Source organism: Pristiophorus japonicus, chromosome 3 (genome assembly GCF_044704955.1).
Source record: "Pristiophorus japonicus isolate sPriJap1 chromosome 3, sPriJap1.hap1, whole genome shotgun sequence".
In the NCBI taxonomy this organism is placed as follows: Eukaryota; Metazoa; Chordata; class Chondrichthyes; family Pristiophoridae; genus Pristiophorus; species Pristiophorus japonicus.
Window position 1 is genome coordinate 151,262,547 of NC_091979.1, and position 19,863 is coordinate 151,282,409.

At 42.1% G+C, this 19,863-nt stretch overlaps 1 protein-coding gene across 1 annotated transcript in view; it reads right to left on the bottom strand.

The window, feature by feature from the left end:
* Window positions 1-2,855: 2,855 nt before the first annotated feature.
* The window catches only part of LOC139259937 (serine/threonine-protein kinase 17B-like), a 45,090-nt gene continuing 28,082 nt past the window's right edge, over window positions 2,856-19,863 (bottom strand). The window contains exons 5-7 of the mRNA XM_070875900.1: window positions 19,262-19,310; window positions 11,463-11,642; window positions 2,856-4,795 (exon numbers count right to left, since the gene is read on the bottom strand). Of these exons, the coding sequence (XP_070732001.1) occupies window positions 4,516-4,795; window positions 11,463-11,642; window positions 19,262-19,310 (509 nt within the window). The 3' untranslated portion in view covers window positions 2,856-4,515. The remainder of the gene's footprint in view (window positions 4,796-11,462; window positions 11,643-19,261; window positions 19,311-19,863) is intronic.

A 19,863-nucleotide genomic window follows, 5' to 3' on the forward strand; every position in this document is an offset into this window, starting at 1 on the left:
AAAGGGCAGAAAACGCTAGTGGGAGCTGTGCACAGACCACCAAACAGTGATGCCGTCCCCAATCTCACGACCAAACAGGAAATTAGGGATGCGTGCAATAAAGGTACAGAAGTTATCACGGATGACTTTAACCTACATATAGATTGGGCTAACCAAACTGGTAGCAATACGGTGGAGGAGGATTTCCTGGAATGTATAAGGGATGGTTTTCTAGACCAACATGTCGAGGAACCAACTAGAGAGCAGGCCATCCTAGACTGGGTGTTGTGTAATGAGAGGGGATTAATTGGCAATCTTGCTGTGCGAGGCCCCTTGGGGAAGAGTGACCATAATAAGGTTGAATTCTTTATTAAGATGGAGAGTGAGTGACACAGTTAATTCAAGAGACTAGGGTCCTAAACTTAAAGAATGGTAACTTCGATGGTATGAGATGTGAATTGGCTAGGATAGATTGGCGAATTGATACTTAAAGGGTTGACGGTGGATAGGCAATGGCAAACATTTTAAGATCATATGGATGAACTTCAACAATTGTGCATCCCTGTCTGGTGCAAGAATAAAACAGGGAAGGTGGCTCAACTGTGGCTAACAAGGGAAATTAAGGATAGTGTTAAATCAAAGGAAGAGGCATATAAATTGGCCAGAAAAAGCAGCAAACCTGAGGACTGGGAGAAATTTAGAATTCAGCAGAGAACAAAGGGTTTAATTCGAAGGGGGAAAATAGGTATGAGAGGAAGCTTGCCGGGAACATAACTGACTGCAAAAGTTTCTATAGATATGTGAAGAGAAAAAGATTAGTGAAGACAAACATAGGTCCCTTGCAGTCAGATTAAGGTGAATTTATAATGGAGAACAAAGATATGGCAGACCAGTTGAACAAATACATTGCGTCTTCCTTAGTGAAGACAGAACCAAACAACCTTCTGGAAGTACTAGGGGACCGAGAGTCTAGTGAGAAGGAGGAACTGAAGGATATCCTTATTTGGTGGGAACTTGTGTTAGGGAAATTGATGGGATAAATCCCTGGGGCCTGATTGGGATGCATCCCAGAGTACTTAAGGAAGTGACCCTAGAAATAGTGGATGCATTGGCGATCATTTTCCAACAGTCAATCGACTCTGGATCAGTTCCTTTGGACTAAAGGGTAGCTAATGTAACACCACTTTTTTTAAAAAGAGAAAAAATTGGTATAGACCAGTTAGCCTGACATCAGTAGTGGGGAAAATCTTGGAATCAATCATTAAGGATGAAATAGCAGCACATTTAGAAAGCAGTGACAGGATCGGTCCAAGTCAGCATGGATTTATGAAAGGGAAATCATGCTTGACAAATCTTCGAGTTTTTTGGGGATATAACTAGTCGAGTGGATAAGGGAGAACCAGTGGATGTGGTGTAGTTGGACTTTCAAAAAGGCTTTTGACATGGTCCCACACGAGATTGGTGTGCAAAATGAAAGCACAGGGTATTGGGGGTAATGTATTGAAGTGGATGGAGAACTGGTTGGCAGACAGGAAGCAGAGAATCGGGATAAACGAGTCCTTTTCAGAATGGCAGGCAGTGACTAGTGGGGTGTTGCAGTGCTCAGTGCTGGGACCCCAGCTATTTACAATGTACATTAATGATTTAGATGAAGGAATTGAGTGTAATATCTCCAAGTTTGCAGATAACACTAAACTGGGTGGCGGTGTGAGCTGTGAGTAGGACGCTAAGAGGCTGCAGGGTGACTTGGACAGGTTAGGTGAGTGGGAAATGCATGGCAGATGCAGTATAATGTGAATAAATGTGAGGTTATTCACTTTGGGGGCAAAAACCACAAAGGCAGAATATTCTCTGAATGGTGGCAGATTAGGAAAAGAGGAAGTGCAACGAGACCTGTGTGTGATGGTACATCAGTCATTGAAAATTGGCATGCAGGTGCAGCAGGCGGTGAAGGCGCAATTGGTAAGTTGGCCTTCATAGCTAGGGGCTTTGAGTATAGGAGCAGGGAGATCTTACTGCAGTTGTACAGGGACTTGGTGAGGCCTCACCTGGAATATTGTGTTCAGTTTTGGTCTCCTAATCTGAGGAAGGACGTTCTTGCTATTGAGGGAGTGCAGCAAAGGTTCACCAGGCTGATTCCCGGGATGGCTGGACTGACATGAGGAGAGACTGGAGCGACTGGGCCTTTATTCACTGGAGTTTAGAAGGATGAGAGGGGATCGCATAGAAACATAAAATTCTGACGGGACTGAACAGGTTAGATGCAGGAAGAATGCTCCCGATGTTGGGGAAGTCCAGAACCAGGGGACACAGTCTAAGGATAAGGGGCAAGCCATTTAGGACTGAAATAAGGAGAAACTTCTTCACTCAGGAAGTTGTTAACCTGTGGAATTCCCTACCGCAGAGAGTTGTTGATGCCAGTTCGTTGGATATATTCAAGAGGGAGTTTGATGTGGTCCTTACGGCTAAAGGGATCAAGGGGTATGGAGAGAAAGCAGGAAAGGGGTACTGAGGTGATGATCAGCCATGATCTTATTAAATGGTGGTGCAGGCTCAAAGTGCCGAATGACATAATGCTGCACCTATTTTCTATGTTTCGATGCAGAAGTGGTATAAAATGCACCCAAATGCTTTTTTGTCTCCTCCTACCAAGAAATAGGCAATGGTTTTGCTTTTTTTTTTAAAATAAAAAGGCAGGCAGGACTCTGGACATTGCTGTGCAAAACTATCTAAAATTTTGATTCAAGTCTTTTTTCTGAAAAAATCCATAAACATGTTACATAAACTACAAAGATGTTTGCTTGAGAGCTTAAATGTAAATAAACTGACAAATGCTTCCTGAGAAATTAAATTTATTACATTTTGCAACATGTCATAATAAAATAATAGAAATGTTTCCAAGCATGGAAAGCTATACTTCAACATCAGATTTAATTTTCAGATTACAAAACATTAGTGTGAACTTTACAAAATTAGATAAGTGACCTGCAATAGGTACTACAGCTTTAAATTTTCACAAAGGGGAAAAAAAAAATCTTCATTGGGTTAGAGGTTCCATGGCCAGTAGCCATAAACCAAGAAACAGGGTTCTCCTCTGCCCAGGCATTCTACATTTGAAGAATGATTCAGGCTTCCTGGATGGCTATATTAAGTTTTGATTGAATATCTAAAAGCATAAAACATGAATCTCCATGAAGCTATTAAAATCTCTCTACATATAAATGTATGCAAATATATTCCCAACTACCTTATATTCTCATTTGTGATAGACCGCTTCAAAATGTCTATTACCTCTTCAAAATTGAAATCTGTTGCCTTAGGTTTCTAAAATAAGGCAGCTGTCACGTACTTTGAAAAAAAAATACCAATGTGTAAAAAAATATTTGCTCCAATATTTTCATCTACCACATCTATTCCTTCAGTTTAATGTACAGAATCATCACATGCAATACACATCAGGAAAATAGTTACAATCCTTTACTTGAATTTCAAGATTTAGTTCTGAAATAGTGGAGAACAATGAATACCAATTGTTTGTACTAAATTCAGAGTATAAATAAATAGATATGGAGGCCAGGGTTTTCCACCTCTGCAATTGTCAGCCCATATTTTTTCTCCAATTCATTACAAGGGACAGAAAATCTTGAGTAGGTGAGCACAGAAGTAGAAAAACCTCAGCCAGAATGTTACATGGAAGCAGTTAAGGACTTTGTTTTTTTGGAATTAATTTCTATTGAGGTTTATGCATATTTATAATAAGATCTGTAAGAATCAGATATTTTGCCAGGCTAACAACCAACAATGAATCCTGGTACAACAAAAAGAAATGCATGTTTTTAAACAGTATGCAACACAAAGCAAGTTGCACCGCAGGGAATCCTTGTATTTTGCACTGAATTTTATTGTTTTGAATAACTTAATTTTCAACTTGCAAATACAATTGCAACACACCATTTAAACAAGTTTTGAATAACCTGCTTACAGACTGAACCACCATCAGGCACTCTCAGATAATCACAATATACTCAAACAAATTAATCTTTTTGTGGTGCTGCTGCAACTGTGAAAAATTTTGAATATTCATGTTACATAAAAATTATGAACTAGTCACCGACCCCAGTTACAGCTCTCCAGTATATGCAAGCTGCACAAGGAGATTCATACCTGGGTACTAACTGAACCATTCAACATGCAATGAATCAAGTTGACATTTAAGAGATCACTTTCAAGTTGCTCCTCATTATCCCCAAGCATAATATATAAACCATAATTCTAGCCCATTTTATAAAAATGAGCCACTATTAAGATAAGTGCAAAAAAGCTGATGCGCCTGTCTCCATGTAACTTTAAAAAAAAAGTTTGAAAGTGCCAACATGTCAGTGCTCCACTGAGAGCCGCTGCTTAAATTTACGAAGAAGGCATTTACACACCTATGTGTCACATACGACTGGATCACTTTTATGAAGTGATCAAGCCCAACATAAAGGGCAAGTTTTCCCAAAGTGCCTTTTATTTGTAACTAACTATACTCCAGTTTCAGAATACCAATTCCTCTGTAACCTCATGGCAACTTTTGTACGAATCATCAAATCGGAATCGTTTGGGAACAATGGTCGATTCTTCAGACATATTTTCTTTATCCAAATGTCTGCATATCCCAAATGTGAGGGATCGGATGGGATTCTTGTCTTCTAGAGGCTTAATGCACTGCTCTCCTGACTGTGAAACACATGGCATAATTTCAGGGACAGGATCAATCAACTCTTCTGTTTGCAGCCAAGGATGAAAAAGACATGCTTCAGCATTTGATCGTTCCCTTCAAAAGATAAAAGGAAAAAAGTTATAATTTGTTAAATAACTTAATATCTTTTTTCAGTATGAGGAAAGGATAGATGCATCTTGGGTTAGAATAATTGAAATTGTTTTTCAGTCATATGAAACCAAATTATATATCTGCCACAGTGACGTAGAACAGCTAAAAACCAATTCGTGGGCAGTCTAATAAATCAGCACTAAACTATATAAACAAACAACAACCCATTAATGCAATCTTTAAATTATATTAAACACTGAATACAAAAATCTTAAATGAGTCAAGATTGATGTGCAGAAGAATACCTAATCTAGTAGTTAGGGTATTTTTTTCTTCTTCAAATTGAAGTATTTGCTAAAAACTGCAGGTCTGAGCCTAAATCAACAGAAAACAGCACAAAAGATGTTCCTTCAGCAAGTTTGAAGTCAATTACAATAGGATGCTGTCCATATGATTTTCCCTTCCTGTGTCATACAAAATCAATCACCCCAAGCCAAAACCATTGATTCATCTTCATGGACAAGTACCCAAATATGAAATGGACAGCCAAAAGAAAAAGGGAACAATATTAAAGGATGATTAAATGGATGGACTGGTGGGAGAAATGTGGATGACTCCATAGAAGGTAGGTAATCTATATTCCTTTTTGTATCCTCCACATACCATGGGAAGACAACCCAACAATGACCAAGATTGCACTCAGTTGAGGTCAGACAGAACAGATCTGATAAACTGGATTACGATCAACTTTTGGTGGCAACTCCAAATGACAATACTTAGAAACATAGAAACATAGAAAATAGGTGCAGGAGCAGGCCATTCAGCCCTTCTAGCCTGCACCGCCATTCAATGAATTCATGGCTGAACATGAAACTTCAGTACCCCCTTCCTGCTTTCACGCCATACCCCTTGATCCCCCGAGTAGTAAGGACTTCATCTAACTCCCTTTTGAATATATTTAGTGAATTGGCCTCAACTACTTTCTGTGGTGGAGAATTCCACAGGTTCACCACTCTCTGGGTGAAGAAGTTTCTCCTTATCTCGGTCCTAAATGGCTTACCCCTTATCCTTAGACTGTGACCCCTGGTTCTGGACTTCCAACATTGGGAACATTCTTCCTGCATCCAACCTGTCCAAACCCGTCAGAATTTTAAACGTTTATGAGGTCCCCTCTCATTCTTCTGAACTCCAGTGAATACAAGCCCAGTTGATCCAGTCTTTCTTGATAGGTCAGTCCCGCCATCCCGGGAATCAGTCTGGTGAACCTTCGCTGCACTCCCTCAATAGCAAGAATGTCCTTCCTCAGGTTAGGAGACCAAAACTGTACACAATACTCCAGGTGTGGCCTCACCAATGCCCTGTACAACTGTAGCAACACCTCCCTGCCCCTGTACTCAAATCCCCTCGCTATGAAGGCCAACATGCCATTTGCTTTCTTAACCGCCTGCTGTACCTGCATGCCAACCTTCAATGACTGATGTACCATGACACCCAGGTCTCGTTGCACCTTCCCTTTTCCTAATCTGTCACCATTCAGATAATAGTCTGTCTCTCTGTTTTTACCACCAAAGTGGATAACCTCATATTTATCCACATTATACTTCATCTGCCACGCATTTGCCCACTCACCTAACCTGTCCAAGTCACTCTGCAGCCTCATAGCATCCTCCTCGCAGCTCACACTGCCACCCAACTTAGTGTCATCTGCAAATTTGGAGATACTACATTTAATCCCCTCGTCTAAATCATTAATGTACAATGTAAACAGCTGGGGCCCCAGCACAGAACCCTGCGGTACCCCACTAGTCACTGCCTGCCATTCCGAAAAGTACCCATTTACTCCTACTCTTTGCTTCCTGTCTGACAACCAGTTCTCAATCCACGTCAGCACACTACCCCCAATCCCATGTGCTTTAACTTTGCACATTAATCTCCTGTGTGGGACCTTGTCGAAAGCCTTCTGAAAGTCCAAATATACCACATCAACTGGTACTCCTTTGTCCACTTTATTGGAAACATCCTCAAAAAAATTCCAGAAGATTTGTCAAGCATGATCTCCCTTTCACAAATCCATGCTGACTTGGACCTATCATGTCACCATTTTCCAAATGCGCTGCTATGACATCCTTAATAATTGATTCCATCATTTTACCCACTACTGAGGTCAGGCTGACCGGTCTATAATTCCCTGCTTTCTCTCTCCCTCCTTTTTTAAAAAGTGGGGTTACATTGGCTACCCTCCACTCGATAGGAACTGATCCAGAGTCAATGGAATGTTGGAAAATGACTGTCAATGCATCCGCTATTTCCAAGGCCACCTCCTTAAGTACTCTGGGATGCAGTCCATCAGGCCCTGGGGATTTATCGGCCTTCAATCCCATCAATTTCCCCAACACAATTTCCCGACTAATAAAGATTTCCCTCAGTTCCTCCTCCTTAATAGACCCTCTGACCACTTTTATATCCGGAAGGTTGTTTGTGTCCTCCTTAGTGAATACTGAACCAAAGTACTTGTTCAATTGGTCTGCCATTTCTTTGTTCCCCGTTATGACTTCCCCTGATTCTGACTGCAAGGGACCTACGTTTGTCTTTACTAACCTTTTTCTCTTTACATACCTATAGAAACTTTTGCAATCCTCCTTAATGTTCCCTGCAAGCTTCTTCGCGTACTCCATTTTCCCTGCCCTAATCAAACCCTTTGTCCTCCTCTGCTGAGTTCTAAATTTCTCCCAGTCCCCAGGTTCGCTGCTATTTCTGGCCAATTTGTATGCCATTTCCTTGGCTTTAATACTATCCCTGATTTCCCTAGATAGCCACGGTTGAGCCACCTTCCCTTTTTTATTTTTACGCCAGACAGGAATGTACAATTGTTGTAATTTATCCATGCGGTCTCTAAATGTCTGCCATTGCCCATCCAGTCAACCCCTTAAGTATCATTAGCCAATTCATGCCTCATACCTTCAAAGTTAGCCTTCTTTAAGTTCTGGACCATGGTCTCTGAATTAACTGTTTCATTCTCCATCCTAATGCAGAATTCCACCATATTATGGTCACTCTTCCCCAAGGGGCCTCGCACAATGAGATTGCTAATTAATCCTCTCTCATTACACAACACCCAGTCTAAGATGGCCTCCCCCCTAGTTGGTTCCTCGACATATTGGTCTAGAAAACCATCCCTTATGCACTCCAGGAAATCCTCCTCCACCGTATTGCTTCCAGTTTGGCTAGCCCAATCTATGTGCATATTAAAGTCACCCATTATAACTGCTGCACCTTTATTGCATGCACTCCTAATTTCCTGTTTGATGCCCTCCCCAACATCACTACTACTGTTTGGAGGTCTGTACACAACTCCCACTAACGATTTTTGCCCTTTAGTGTTCTGCAGCTTTACCCATATAGATTCCACATCATCCAAGCTAATGTCTTTCCTAACTATTGCATTAATCTCCTCTTTAACCAGCAATGCTACCCCACCTCCTTTTCCTTTTATTCTATCCTTCCTGAATGTTGAATACCCCTGGATGTTGAGTTCCCAGCCCTGATCATCCTGGAGCCACGTCTCCGTAATCCCAATCACATCATATTTGTTAACATCTATTTGCACAGTTAATTCATCCACCTTATTGCGGATACTCCTTGCATTAAGACACAAAGCCTTCAGGCTTGCTTTTTTAAACACCCTTTGTCCTTCTAGAATTTTGTTGTACAGTGGCCCTTTTTGTTCTTTGCCTTGGGTTTCTCTGCCCTCCACTTTTCCTCATCTCCTTTCTGTCTTTTGCTTTTGCCTCATTTTTGTCTCCCTCGGTCTCCCTGCATAGGTTCCCATGGAAAGGTATGGTTACTAATCTATGAAACTGCATGGCAAATGCTCACAACCAATATTTTCTGAGGATTAGCTCAAGCATGACAACAGAATTCATCTGTTTGGAAATGTCCTCACTTCATGAGTGTCCGCTATTGAATAGATTTTGATCCTTACAGACTCACTGGCCTTTTATGTAGATAGGGAAAAGCTGCACAAGCATCTACAAAATGCCATCTACACTCTAGTTCCAAATGATGCAGAGGTAGGCAGAAAGAGACAGCAAATTGCTTATGAATGGAACTGTAAAACCACCTTAAGTTGGGAGGTGTCTAATAACCCTTCCTACATCCAAGCACTTCCCAGCCAATAAATATCCCAATCTATTACTATCTTCCTTCTCTTCCCCCTCCCCCACAGTACATGCACCCTAGGAGTCTCCAACATACAACACATCCAATGCTCCATGCCCTCTCCCCAGCTCTCCTGATCCCATCAACCCTGCAGTTTTACAACTTTATCTTATTCCTTATCTACTTCACACTGAGATTACTGCCTGCTTGTTTTTTTGTGCGACAGTTTATTGGTTTAAGACCCCAGGTCTGAACTAACTTCTTAATCTTTTCTGATATTTCCACACTAGGATGTAAACAGATTGCCAGGCAGGATTCCTATGGCCTTCTGCATGTTTTTCAAGCTCTAGTTCATTCACGTCAGCCTTCAACAACTGCACAATTTGAAAACTAATTTGTTGATTGTCTTCCACAACTAGTGAGTAACCCAGATATTAATTGTATTATTTCACTATTTGCCAACTTCACTTATGATTGTAAAGCAGCAAGACAGGTGAAAAGATTAAAGAAGAACTTGACTGGTTACAATTCCAGACAGTGCCGTGCCAATTTATCCGAGTTCTAGTCGTTACGTTGAGAAATCTAATAGATGTACAACTTGGAACCTCAACCGCAATGGCTGAGTGGCTACCATTGGTAGGACTGATGGATACAACATGCCAATGTAGCTTAAGCACATTGGAGCCCATATAAATAAATAGGCTATTTACATAAGAACATAAGAATTAGGAACAGGAGTAGGCCATCTTGCCAGCTCCGCCATTCAACAAGATCATGGCTGATCTGGCCGTAGACTCAGCTCCACTTACCCGCCCGCTCCCCATAACCCTTAATTCCCTTATTGGTTAAAATCTATCTGTGATTTGAATACATTCAATGAGCTAGCCTCAACTGCTTCCTTGGGCAGAGAATTCCACAGATTCACAACCCTCTGGGAGAAGAAATTCCTTCTCAACTCAGTTTTAAATTGGCTCCCCCGTATTTTGAGGCTGTGCCCCCTAGTTCTAGCCTCCCCTACCAGTGGAAACAGCCTCTCTGCCTCTATCTTGTCTATCCCTTTCATTATTTTAAATGTTTCTATAAGATCACCCCTCATCCTTCTGAACTCCAACGAGTAAAGACCCAGTCTGCTCAATCTATCACCATAAGGTAACCCCCTCATCTCCGGAATCAGCCTAGTGAATAGTCTCTGTACCCCCTCTAAAGCTAGTATATCCTTCCTTAAGTAAGGTGACCAAAACTGCACGCAGTACTCCAGGTGCGACCTCACCAATACCCTGTACAGTTGCAGCAGGACCTCTTTGCTTTTGTACTCCATCCCTCTCGCAATGAAGGCCAACATTCCATTCGCCTTCCTGATTACCTGCTGCACCTGCAAACTAACTTTTTGGGATTTTCCCCAAGTCCCGCAGCATGTTGTAATTTCTCCCCATTCAAATAATATTCCCTTTTACTGTTCTTTCCTCCCCCCCCCCCCCCCCACCAAGGTGGATGACCTCACATTTTCCGACATTGTATTCCATCTGCCAAACCTTAACCCATTCGCTTAACCTATCTAAATCTCTTGGCAGCCTGTGTCCTCTACACAACCCGCTTTCCCACTAATCTTAGTGTCATCTGCAAATTTTGTTACACTACACTTTGTCATTCACTTATATGGGCTATTGTCCCACTTTCCCATTTCTTCGGCTGCCTTCACCATCCTGCCTCATTGCTTCTGCTAGCCCAGCCATTTTAAATGAGCAGTTATTTTCAACATCACAGCTGACTGGAAAGCAGTTCATTGAGTTGCAATGTTGGAAACTACTGTACTGATTTACAAAGCCACTGGTAACTGAAGTAATGGGAACAAAATGGTAAAATATCAAGGACAGCAGGATTGTGCATTGGGAGAATATCACCGCTGTTTGGTCTGCAGTGATGTTGATGCTGCTTCCAGATATGGCATATAGCTGCAAATTCATAAAAATACCCATCAAATTCCATGGAAAACTTGGCTGGTCATAAGAAAAGCATCTATGCACTGAAATGCCATTCAATCCCTGGACCACACACACACAAACAATACTCTGGTTAAGAGCACAAAGGCAATTTGTTCTCAGTTCCCTACCAATTGGCAAAGGATGCCCAAAATGAGTTTTGTTCTCTTTCGAGAAAACATGTAATCTCTCCCATGGCAGAGCTTGGAACCTAGTTAATGCAGTACTATGCTTCCCGTCATGATTGAGACATTTAACACTGTCCAACACTTGAATCCAAAAAAAAAATTGAATCAAACATATCTTTGTGATTAATTTTACCAATGCTAATTTTAAAATTTAGAGAAGTCAAAATGACAATTGTAGTTTGGTAACAATCATAGAAAACATTAAGGCTGTCAAAAACATGTGATTACTTCAACAAATTTGTGTAGTTAGAGTAAATGACACTGAACTTATTGCAAAATCTGAATCATTTTAGGATGCTTTTAAGTTGGTGTGTGACTTTATTTTCCTATCAAATGTATACTCACTCAGGTTTTTTGATTAGAAGCTGCTGAATAAATTCAACAGCAGTTTTAGAAATGCCTTGAAATATTTCTTCTGAATAATCAACATTAACTTGTGATATATTAAGGAAAGTCTCTTGTTTATCTTCACCCTGAAATGGAGACTCTCCTGTCAGCATCATATACACCAACACTCCTATGCTCCTGTAAATAACAAAGGCAGAAAGACAAAGCTGTAAAGCAGAATCTGTAATTGTTTTGCTCTATTTAAATACAAGAATCCCAGTTATAAATGCATCATTACACATCTATGGTACTGTTTCTGAATAGAGTATGGTGCATAATTGCTGGCACAGCTATCTCTAAAATGCTACAAGTGCACACCTAGAGAACGTCAAGGTGACAAGATAGTACTCTGTCCGAATAACTCCCAGTTTCAAATAGTGTGAAGCAAAGATTTGTACCGGGTCCTACTCTATTCGCCCTCTGACGTGGCTGTGCTGGATGATGCAACAAGGGATTTTCAGATAGGAATTGTGATACAAATCCGCATAATGAGGAAATTGTTCGATCAAGATTGCGAACAGCGACTGAAGTTTCCAAATAAATTATACAAGAACTTTTGTATGTTAATAACTGCACCCTTGTGGCGCATTCTGAAGAGGATAAGAACATAAGAATTAGGAGCAGGAGTCGGCCATTTGGCCCCTCAAGCCTGCTCTGCCATTCAATAAGATCATGGCTGATCGGATCATGGACTCAGCTCCACTTCCCTGCCTGCTCCCCATAACCCTGGACTCCCTTATCACTCAAAAATCTGTCCATCTCCACCTTAACTATATTCAATGACCCAGCCACCACAGCTCTCTGGGGCAGAGAATTCCATAGATTTACAATCCTCAAGAAATTTCTCCTCATCTCAGTTTTAAATGGGCAGCCCCTTATTCGAAGACTATGTCCCCTAGTTTTAGTTTCCCCAGAGTGGAAATATCCTTTCAGGATCCACCTTGTCTTTTTTATTTCGCTAAGATCACCTCTCATTCTTCTGAACTCCAATGTGTATAGGCCCAACCTACTCTCATAAGTCAACCCCCTTATCTCCGGAATCAACCTAGTGAACCTTCTCTGAACAGCCTCCAATGCAAGTATACCCTTCCTTAAATACGGAGACCAAAACTGTATGCAGTACTCCAGGTGTGGCCTCACTAATACCCTATAAAGTTGTAGCAGGACTTCTCTGCTTTTATACTCTATCCCCCTTGCAATAAAGGCCAACATTTGCCTTCCTGATTATTTGCTGTACCTGCATACAAACTGTGTGTTTCATGCACAAGGACCCCCCAGGTCTCTGTACTGCAGCACTTTGCAATTTTTCTCCATTTAAAATTATAATTTTCTTTTCTAGTATTTCTGCCAAAGTGGATAACCTCACATTTTCCCACATTATACTCCACCTGCCAAATTCACTGAGCCTGTCTATATCCCTTTGCAGATTTTTTGCATCCTCACCATTTGCTTTCCCACCCATCTTTGTATCAGCAGCAAACCTGGCTACATTACACTCGGTCCCTTCATCCAAGTCATTAATATAGCTGATGGTTATATTTGCAGCTTCTGCTAGTAACTACAGGCTTACTATTAACTTGAAGATTTACTATTAGTTTGAAGAATTAAGTAATCTATCAATCAGCTCTTGGGAAGCCACGTTAGACTATCGATCACTATTGGCAAAATGGAATTGAATACGGTCAGAATTCACCCATCTTGGAAGTGTACTATCTGATGATGCAAGGATCGATAAGGAATTGATGGCTCGTATACAGAGAGGAAGTGAGCAAGACTGTCCAAGCACATTTGGAATCAGTGAGTTATCAAGTTTGCCACTAAACTGAAGGTTTGCAAGGTGGTTGTCTTGACCAATCTCTTGTTGGGATGCAAAATACGAACACAATAGAACGCACACTCAACAGCTGGAAAGGTTTCACGAAAGTCATCTTCGCACCTTGCTTGATTAAGTGACGGGAGAAGAACACCAACAAAACAAAAACAGGAACGTGTCAACAGCATCAACATTGAAGTAATGATCATCAATGCTTAGCTCCATTGGGCTGGACATTCTGTTAGGATGGATGCCATACCGTTACTGAAGCAGGTGCTTATGGTGAACTATTGGATGGCAGGAGAAAGCAGCAACAAAATCACTGCAAATATACGCTGAAAATTGAAGCAGTGCAACATAATCATTAACTCTCGAGAAAACCTGGCCATTAACAGACAGTCGTGCATGCTGAAGAGGAGCAAAGGTTTTTGAGCTATAATGCCATGCAAGTGTGCAGGTAAGATGCAAGAGATGGAAGGGTTAGCAACGTCAGAGGGATCAACAGGAGAACCCACCCGTTAGTGTGGTTATGCGAGGCTTTTGGTATACAATACCTGCCCATATATTTGCCTGCATAATCATCAATGCACTCCTCCACCCTGAAATTTTGTTCACTTCATTGTTGGCACCATCATCCTCAGGTATACCCAGACTGTTCCCCTGGTACCGGCCCTCATCTCGCTCCCTTAAGTCCAAGGGATGTAGAGTTCAACGGATATGGCCATTCACTGCCAGATCTGGCTGGACCACAAAGTATTATTGGGTCCTGCATTCGCCTGCCAAAATTGCTCACTATTCCTGAATCATTCTGAAATGCACAGAAAAATCCCAGCTTCTCTTCTCCACTGCTAACTGTCTTCTTAAACCCCTCTCCCGTCAGACAGACAGTGAAAAAGGGCAGTAAGAGAAGGGATAACCAGCCGTGGATAACCAAGAAAATAAAGGAGAGTATCAAATTAAAAACCAATGCGTATAAGGTGGCCAAGGTTAGTGGGAAACTAGAAGATTGGGAACATTTTAAACGACAGCAAAGAACGACTAAGGAAGCAATAAAGAAAGGAAAGATAGATTACGAAAGTAAACTTGCGCAAAACAAAAACAGATAGTAAAAGTTTTTACCGATATATAAAACGGAAGAGAGTGACTAAAGTAAATGTTGGTCCCTTAGAAGATGAGGAGGAGGATTTAATAATGGGAAATGTGGAAATGGCTGAGACCTTAAACAATTATTTTGCTTCGGTCTTCACAGTGGAAGACACAAAAACCATGCCAAAAATTGCTGGTCACGGGAATGTGGGAAGGGAGGACCTTGAGATAATCACTATCAGTAGGGGGATAGTGTTGGACAGGCTAATGGATCTCAAGGTAGACAAGTCCCCTGGTCCTGATGAAATGCATCCCAGGATATTAAAAAAGAGATGGCGGAAGTTATAGGAGATGCATTCGTTATAATCTATCAAAATTCTCTGGACTCTGGGGAGGTACCATCGGATTAGAAAGCAGCTAATGTAATGCCTCGGTTTAAAAAAGGGGGCAGACAAAAGGCAGGTAACTATAGGCCGGTTAGTTTAACATCTGTAGTGGAGAAAATGCTTGAAGCTATCATTAAGGAAGAAATAGCAGGACATCTAGATAGGAATAGTGCAATCAAGCAGACGCAACATGGATTCATGAAGGGGAAATCATGTTTAACTAATTTACTGGAATTCTTTAAGGATATAACGAGCAAGGTGGATAGAGGTGTACCGATGGATGTGGTGTATTTAGATTTCCAAAAGGCATTCGATAAGGTGCCACACAAAAGGTTACTGCAGCAGAAGATAAAGGTACGCGGAGTCAGAGGAAATGTATTAGCATGGATAGAGAATTGGCTGGCGAACAGAAAGCAGAGAGTCGGGATAAATGGGTCCTTTTCGGGTTGGAAATCTGTGGTTAGTGGTGTGCCACAGGGATCGGTGCTGGGACCACAACTGTTTACAATATACATAGATGACCTGGAAGAGGGGACAGAGTGTAGTGTAATAAAATTTGCAGATGACACAAAGATTAGTGGGAAAGCGGGTTGTGTAGAGGACAGGGAGGCTGCAAAGAGATTTAGATAGGTTAAGCGAATGGGCTAAGGTTTGGCAGATGGAATACAATGTCACAAAATGTGAGGTCATCAACCTTGGGGAAAAAAAAAAAACAGTAAAAGGGAATATTATTTGAATGGGGAGAAATTACAACATGCTGCGGAGGGACCTGGGGGTCCTTGTGCATGAATTCCAAAAAGTTAGTTTGCAGGTGCAGTAGGTAATCAGGAAAGCGAATGGAATGTTGGCCTTCATTGCGAGAGGGATGGAGTACAAAAGCAGGGAGGTCCTGCTGCAACTGTACAGGGTACTGGTGAGGCCACACCTGGTGCACTGTGTGCAGTTTTGGTCACCTTACTTAAGGAAGGATATACTAGCTTTGGAGGGGGTACAGAGACGTTTCACTAGGTTGATTCCGGAGATGAGGGGGTTACCTTATGATGATAGATTGAGTAGACTGGGTCTTTACTCGTTGGAGTTCAGAAGGATGAGGGGTGATCTTATAGAAACATTTAAAATAATGAAAGGGATAGACAAGATAGAGGCAGAGAGGTTGTTTCCACTGGTCGGGGAGACTAGAACTAGGGGGCACAGCCTCAAAATACGGGGGAGCCAATTTAAAACTAAGTTGAGAAGGAATTTCTTCTCCCAGAGGGTTGTGAATCTGTGGAATTCTCTGCCCAAGGAAGCAGTTGAGGCTAGCTCATTGAATGTATTCAAATCACAGATAGATAAATTTTTAACCCCAAGGGAATTAAGGGTTATGGGGAGCGGGTGGGTAAGTGGAGCTGAGTCCACGGCCAGATCAGCCATGATCTTGTTGAGTGGCGGAGCAGGCTCGAGGGGCTAGATGGCCTACTCCTGTTCCTAATTCTTATGTTCGGATCTCATGGACTTCTTTGTCTCAAAGATTGAGACCATCCGTTCAGCTGCTTCTGCCACTTCCCTTCCTTCCCCTAGCCCACCGGGCCAAACTTCCTCTCATGTTCCCTCCTGCCCTTGCTCTGAACTCTCATCTTTCGCTAGTTTCTCTGAGCGCCTCTCATGACCTAACCATGCTAATCTTGTCCACGGGACCCACTTCCTGCTCCCTCTACCCTATTCCCACCAAACTGCTGGTCACCCACCTTCTTTTTCTGGCTTCTGTTAGCTGATATTGGCATGGAAATCCCAGCCTCACCGGGTCTGTACGAAGCTTCTACGGACCCGGAAAGGCATCAGAAAAGCAGTTTTTCAGCACGCAATCCGCACGCGCTGAAAACCAGTTTTCCTGATCTGTCAAGTTTCTGGCTTGACAGATCTCGCACATCTCGGGAGCAATAAAATTGCATTACGGAGGCGACAATAAAATTTCATTTGTGGACGAGTAGATTCAAGACAGGTCACCTGATACACTGAAGTTACTGCTGCTTCAGAGTATTCATCAACTAACCTAATCCCAAGGTCCCGTGTACTCTGAATGATCCACTGAAGTGCCTCATAAAATTTTTCTACATTAGGAACATTTAAAATTGCAGGATTTCTGCATATGTTGCCCAGCAAATGTTCTCAAAATTCTTACGCCTGATAAAAGCAGGCGCATAGCCTACCTTTACAGGCGTAAGAGTTTAAAAACCAAAATAAAATTAAAAAAACATTTGTTGAAACCCTGCCCACTCAGATAATTTTATTTAAAAAAATAATTAAAACTTTAAAAAAATTGGTAATTTTTTTCTTTAAAAAACATTTCTACCAACTTTAATTTCTAGTGTATTTGTGTGAGGTGTTTTAAAAAAATATTTTATGTGGTGTTTGGATGTGTTTCTCATTCCTAGTAATAGGAGTTTGACTTAGGAAAATTATGTTACTAGGAATGAGAAAATACTTTACCGTGAGTGGTTGTCCAAGCCCACGTGACTCCTGTGAACATCCCAATGTGAACGTGCTCCGTTGTGCAAGAGGAGGCCTCAAGTCTGGGATCTCTGGTGGGCATTCGACTAAAAAGTAGGTGCGCATCTTCTCTCCTATTTTTAGTCGAACGCCTGCAGAAAGAAGAAACAGGATTTCTGGGCCATTGTTAACGGTTTGCTCTCCTCAAGTACTGTCCCCCCCCCCCTTCCACAAATCTGCCATCATCACACATTTCCTCAAAAAGAAATCCTTCGCCCCATCTCCAACCTCCCTTTCCTCCCCAAAGTCCTTGAACATGTTGTCGCCTCCCAAATCCATTCCTGGAACTCCGTGTTTGAATCCCTTCAATCAGGTTTCCGCCTCTGTCACAGTACTGAAACGGCTCTCAAAGTTACAAATGACATCCTTTGTGACTGACAAAAGTAAACTATCCCTCCTCGTCCCGCTCGACCCATTTGTAGCCTTTGACGCAGTTGACCAGCCATCCTTTTCCAACACCTCTCCACCATCGTCCAGCTGGGTGGGACTGCACTCTACTGCTTCCATTCTTATCTATCCAATCATCGCCAGAAAAGCACCTGCAATGGCTTCTCTTAGCAGTTCTGCATAGTTACCTCTGGTGTCCAAGGATCTAGCCTTGGCCCCCTCCTATTTCTCATCATTATGCTGCCCCTTGGTGACATAATCCCCAAACCTGCCGTCAGTTTCCACATGTATGCTGATGATACCCAACTGTACCTCACCACCACTTCATTCGACCCTTCCACAGCCTCAATTGTCAGACTGCTCATCAGGCATCCAGCTCAGAATGAGCAGAAATCTTCTCCAATTAAATATTGGGAAGACCGAAGCCAGTGTCTTCGGTCCTCGCCACTAACTCAGTTCCTTAGCCACTGACTCCATCCCTCTCCCTAACATTTATCGGAGGCTGAACCACACTGTTTTCAACCTTGGTGTCCTATTTGACCCTGAAATGAGCTTTCGACCACATATCCATGGCATAACTAAGACCGCCTATTTCCACCTCTAAAATCGCCCGACTCTGCCCTTGCCTCAGCTCATCTGCTGCTGAAACCCTCATCCATGCCATTGTTACCTCGAGACTCGACTATTCCAATGCACTTCTGGCTGGCCTCCCATCTTCTACCCTACGTAAATTTGAGGTCATCCTCAGTTGCCCATGTCCCAACTCGTACCAAGACCCGTTCACCCATCTCCCCTGTGCTCGCTGATCTACATTGGCTCCTGGTTAAGTAACGCCTCAATTTCAAAATTCTGATCCTGATTTTCAAATCCCTCCATGGCCTCGCCCCTTCCTATGTAAGTAATCTCCTCCAGAGATATCTGCGATCTTCTAATTCTGCTCTCTTGAGCATCCTGATTATAAATCGCTCAACCATTTGTGCACAAATTGGCTGCCACCTTTCCTACCATCATCATAGGCAGTCCCTCGAAATCAAGGAAGACTTGCTTCAACTCCAAAAGTGAGTTCTTAGGTGACCGAACAGTCCAATACGGGAATTACAGTCTCGGTCACAGGTGGGACAGAGAGTAGTTGAAGGAAAGGGTGGGTGGGACTGGTTTGCCGCACGCTCCTTCTGCTGCCTGCGCTTGGTTTCTGCATGCTCTCGGCAATGAGACTCGAGGTGCTCAACGCCCTCCCGGATGCACTTCCTCCACTTCGGGCGGTCTTTGGCCAGGGACTCCCAAGTGGCAGTAGGGATGTTGCATTTTATCAAGGAGGCTTTGAGGGTATCCTTGAAATGGACATTTCAAGGACATTTCCTACTTTACAACAGTGACTACACTTCAAAAGTACTTAATTGGCTGTAAAGCACTTTGAGACATCCGGTAGTCATGAAAGGTGCTATATAAATGCAAGTCTTTGTGAAGTGTCTTGGGACGTTTTACTAAAGGAGCTATATAAATACAAGTTGTTGTACAAGGGACACACTACTATTACTACACAGCTATTAACATACCACATGTCTGTTTCTGTGGAGATTGGTTCATAGTTCAAGATTTCAGGGGCTGCAAGAGAAAGAAAAATGACTAAGTTGAAATATTAACGAGCAACTCATATAATGATCAATTGAACACTGCTGATTCAGAATATAAAGCCTAAAGTGATAAGGGGTCTGGCCTTTCTGAAAACAACCCTTCTAACTCAAGTCTGTGATAATACTCTCCCCATTAAAATAACATTTATTTTAGTGTCTTAACATAACATGTTTCAAGACACCTCACACAAATAATTATTTTGGAAATGCAGTGACTGTTCTTTGCAGCAGCATTGTGAACCAGCAATGCAAGACAAACAGGCACAAGATCAAATGGAATCTATGTTTAGGTGGCAATGGTCGGGAGAAAAATCTTTGTCAAGGCACAGGGAGGGAGAGATAGGGAGCACAGCAAGACCCCAAAAACAGCAATGAGATGAATAACCAATTAATCTGTTTTTGGCGGCATTGGTTGAAGGAGGAAAACAAAGCAAAAAGGAAACCACAGCTGATTGCCAACCACCTCCCCACTGGAAAATGCACTGGTGGATATCAGGCAAGGAAAACAACATGCCTTTAACACA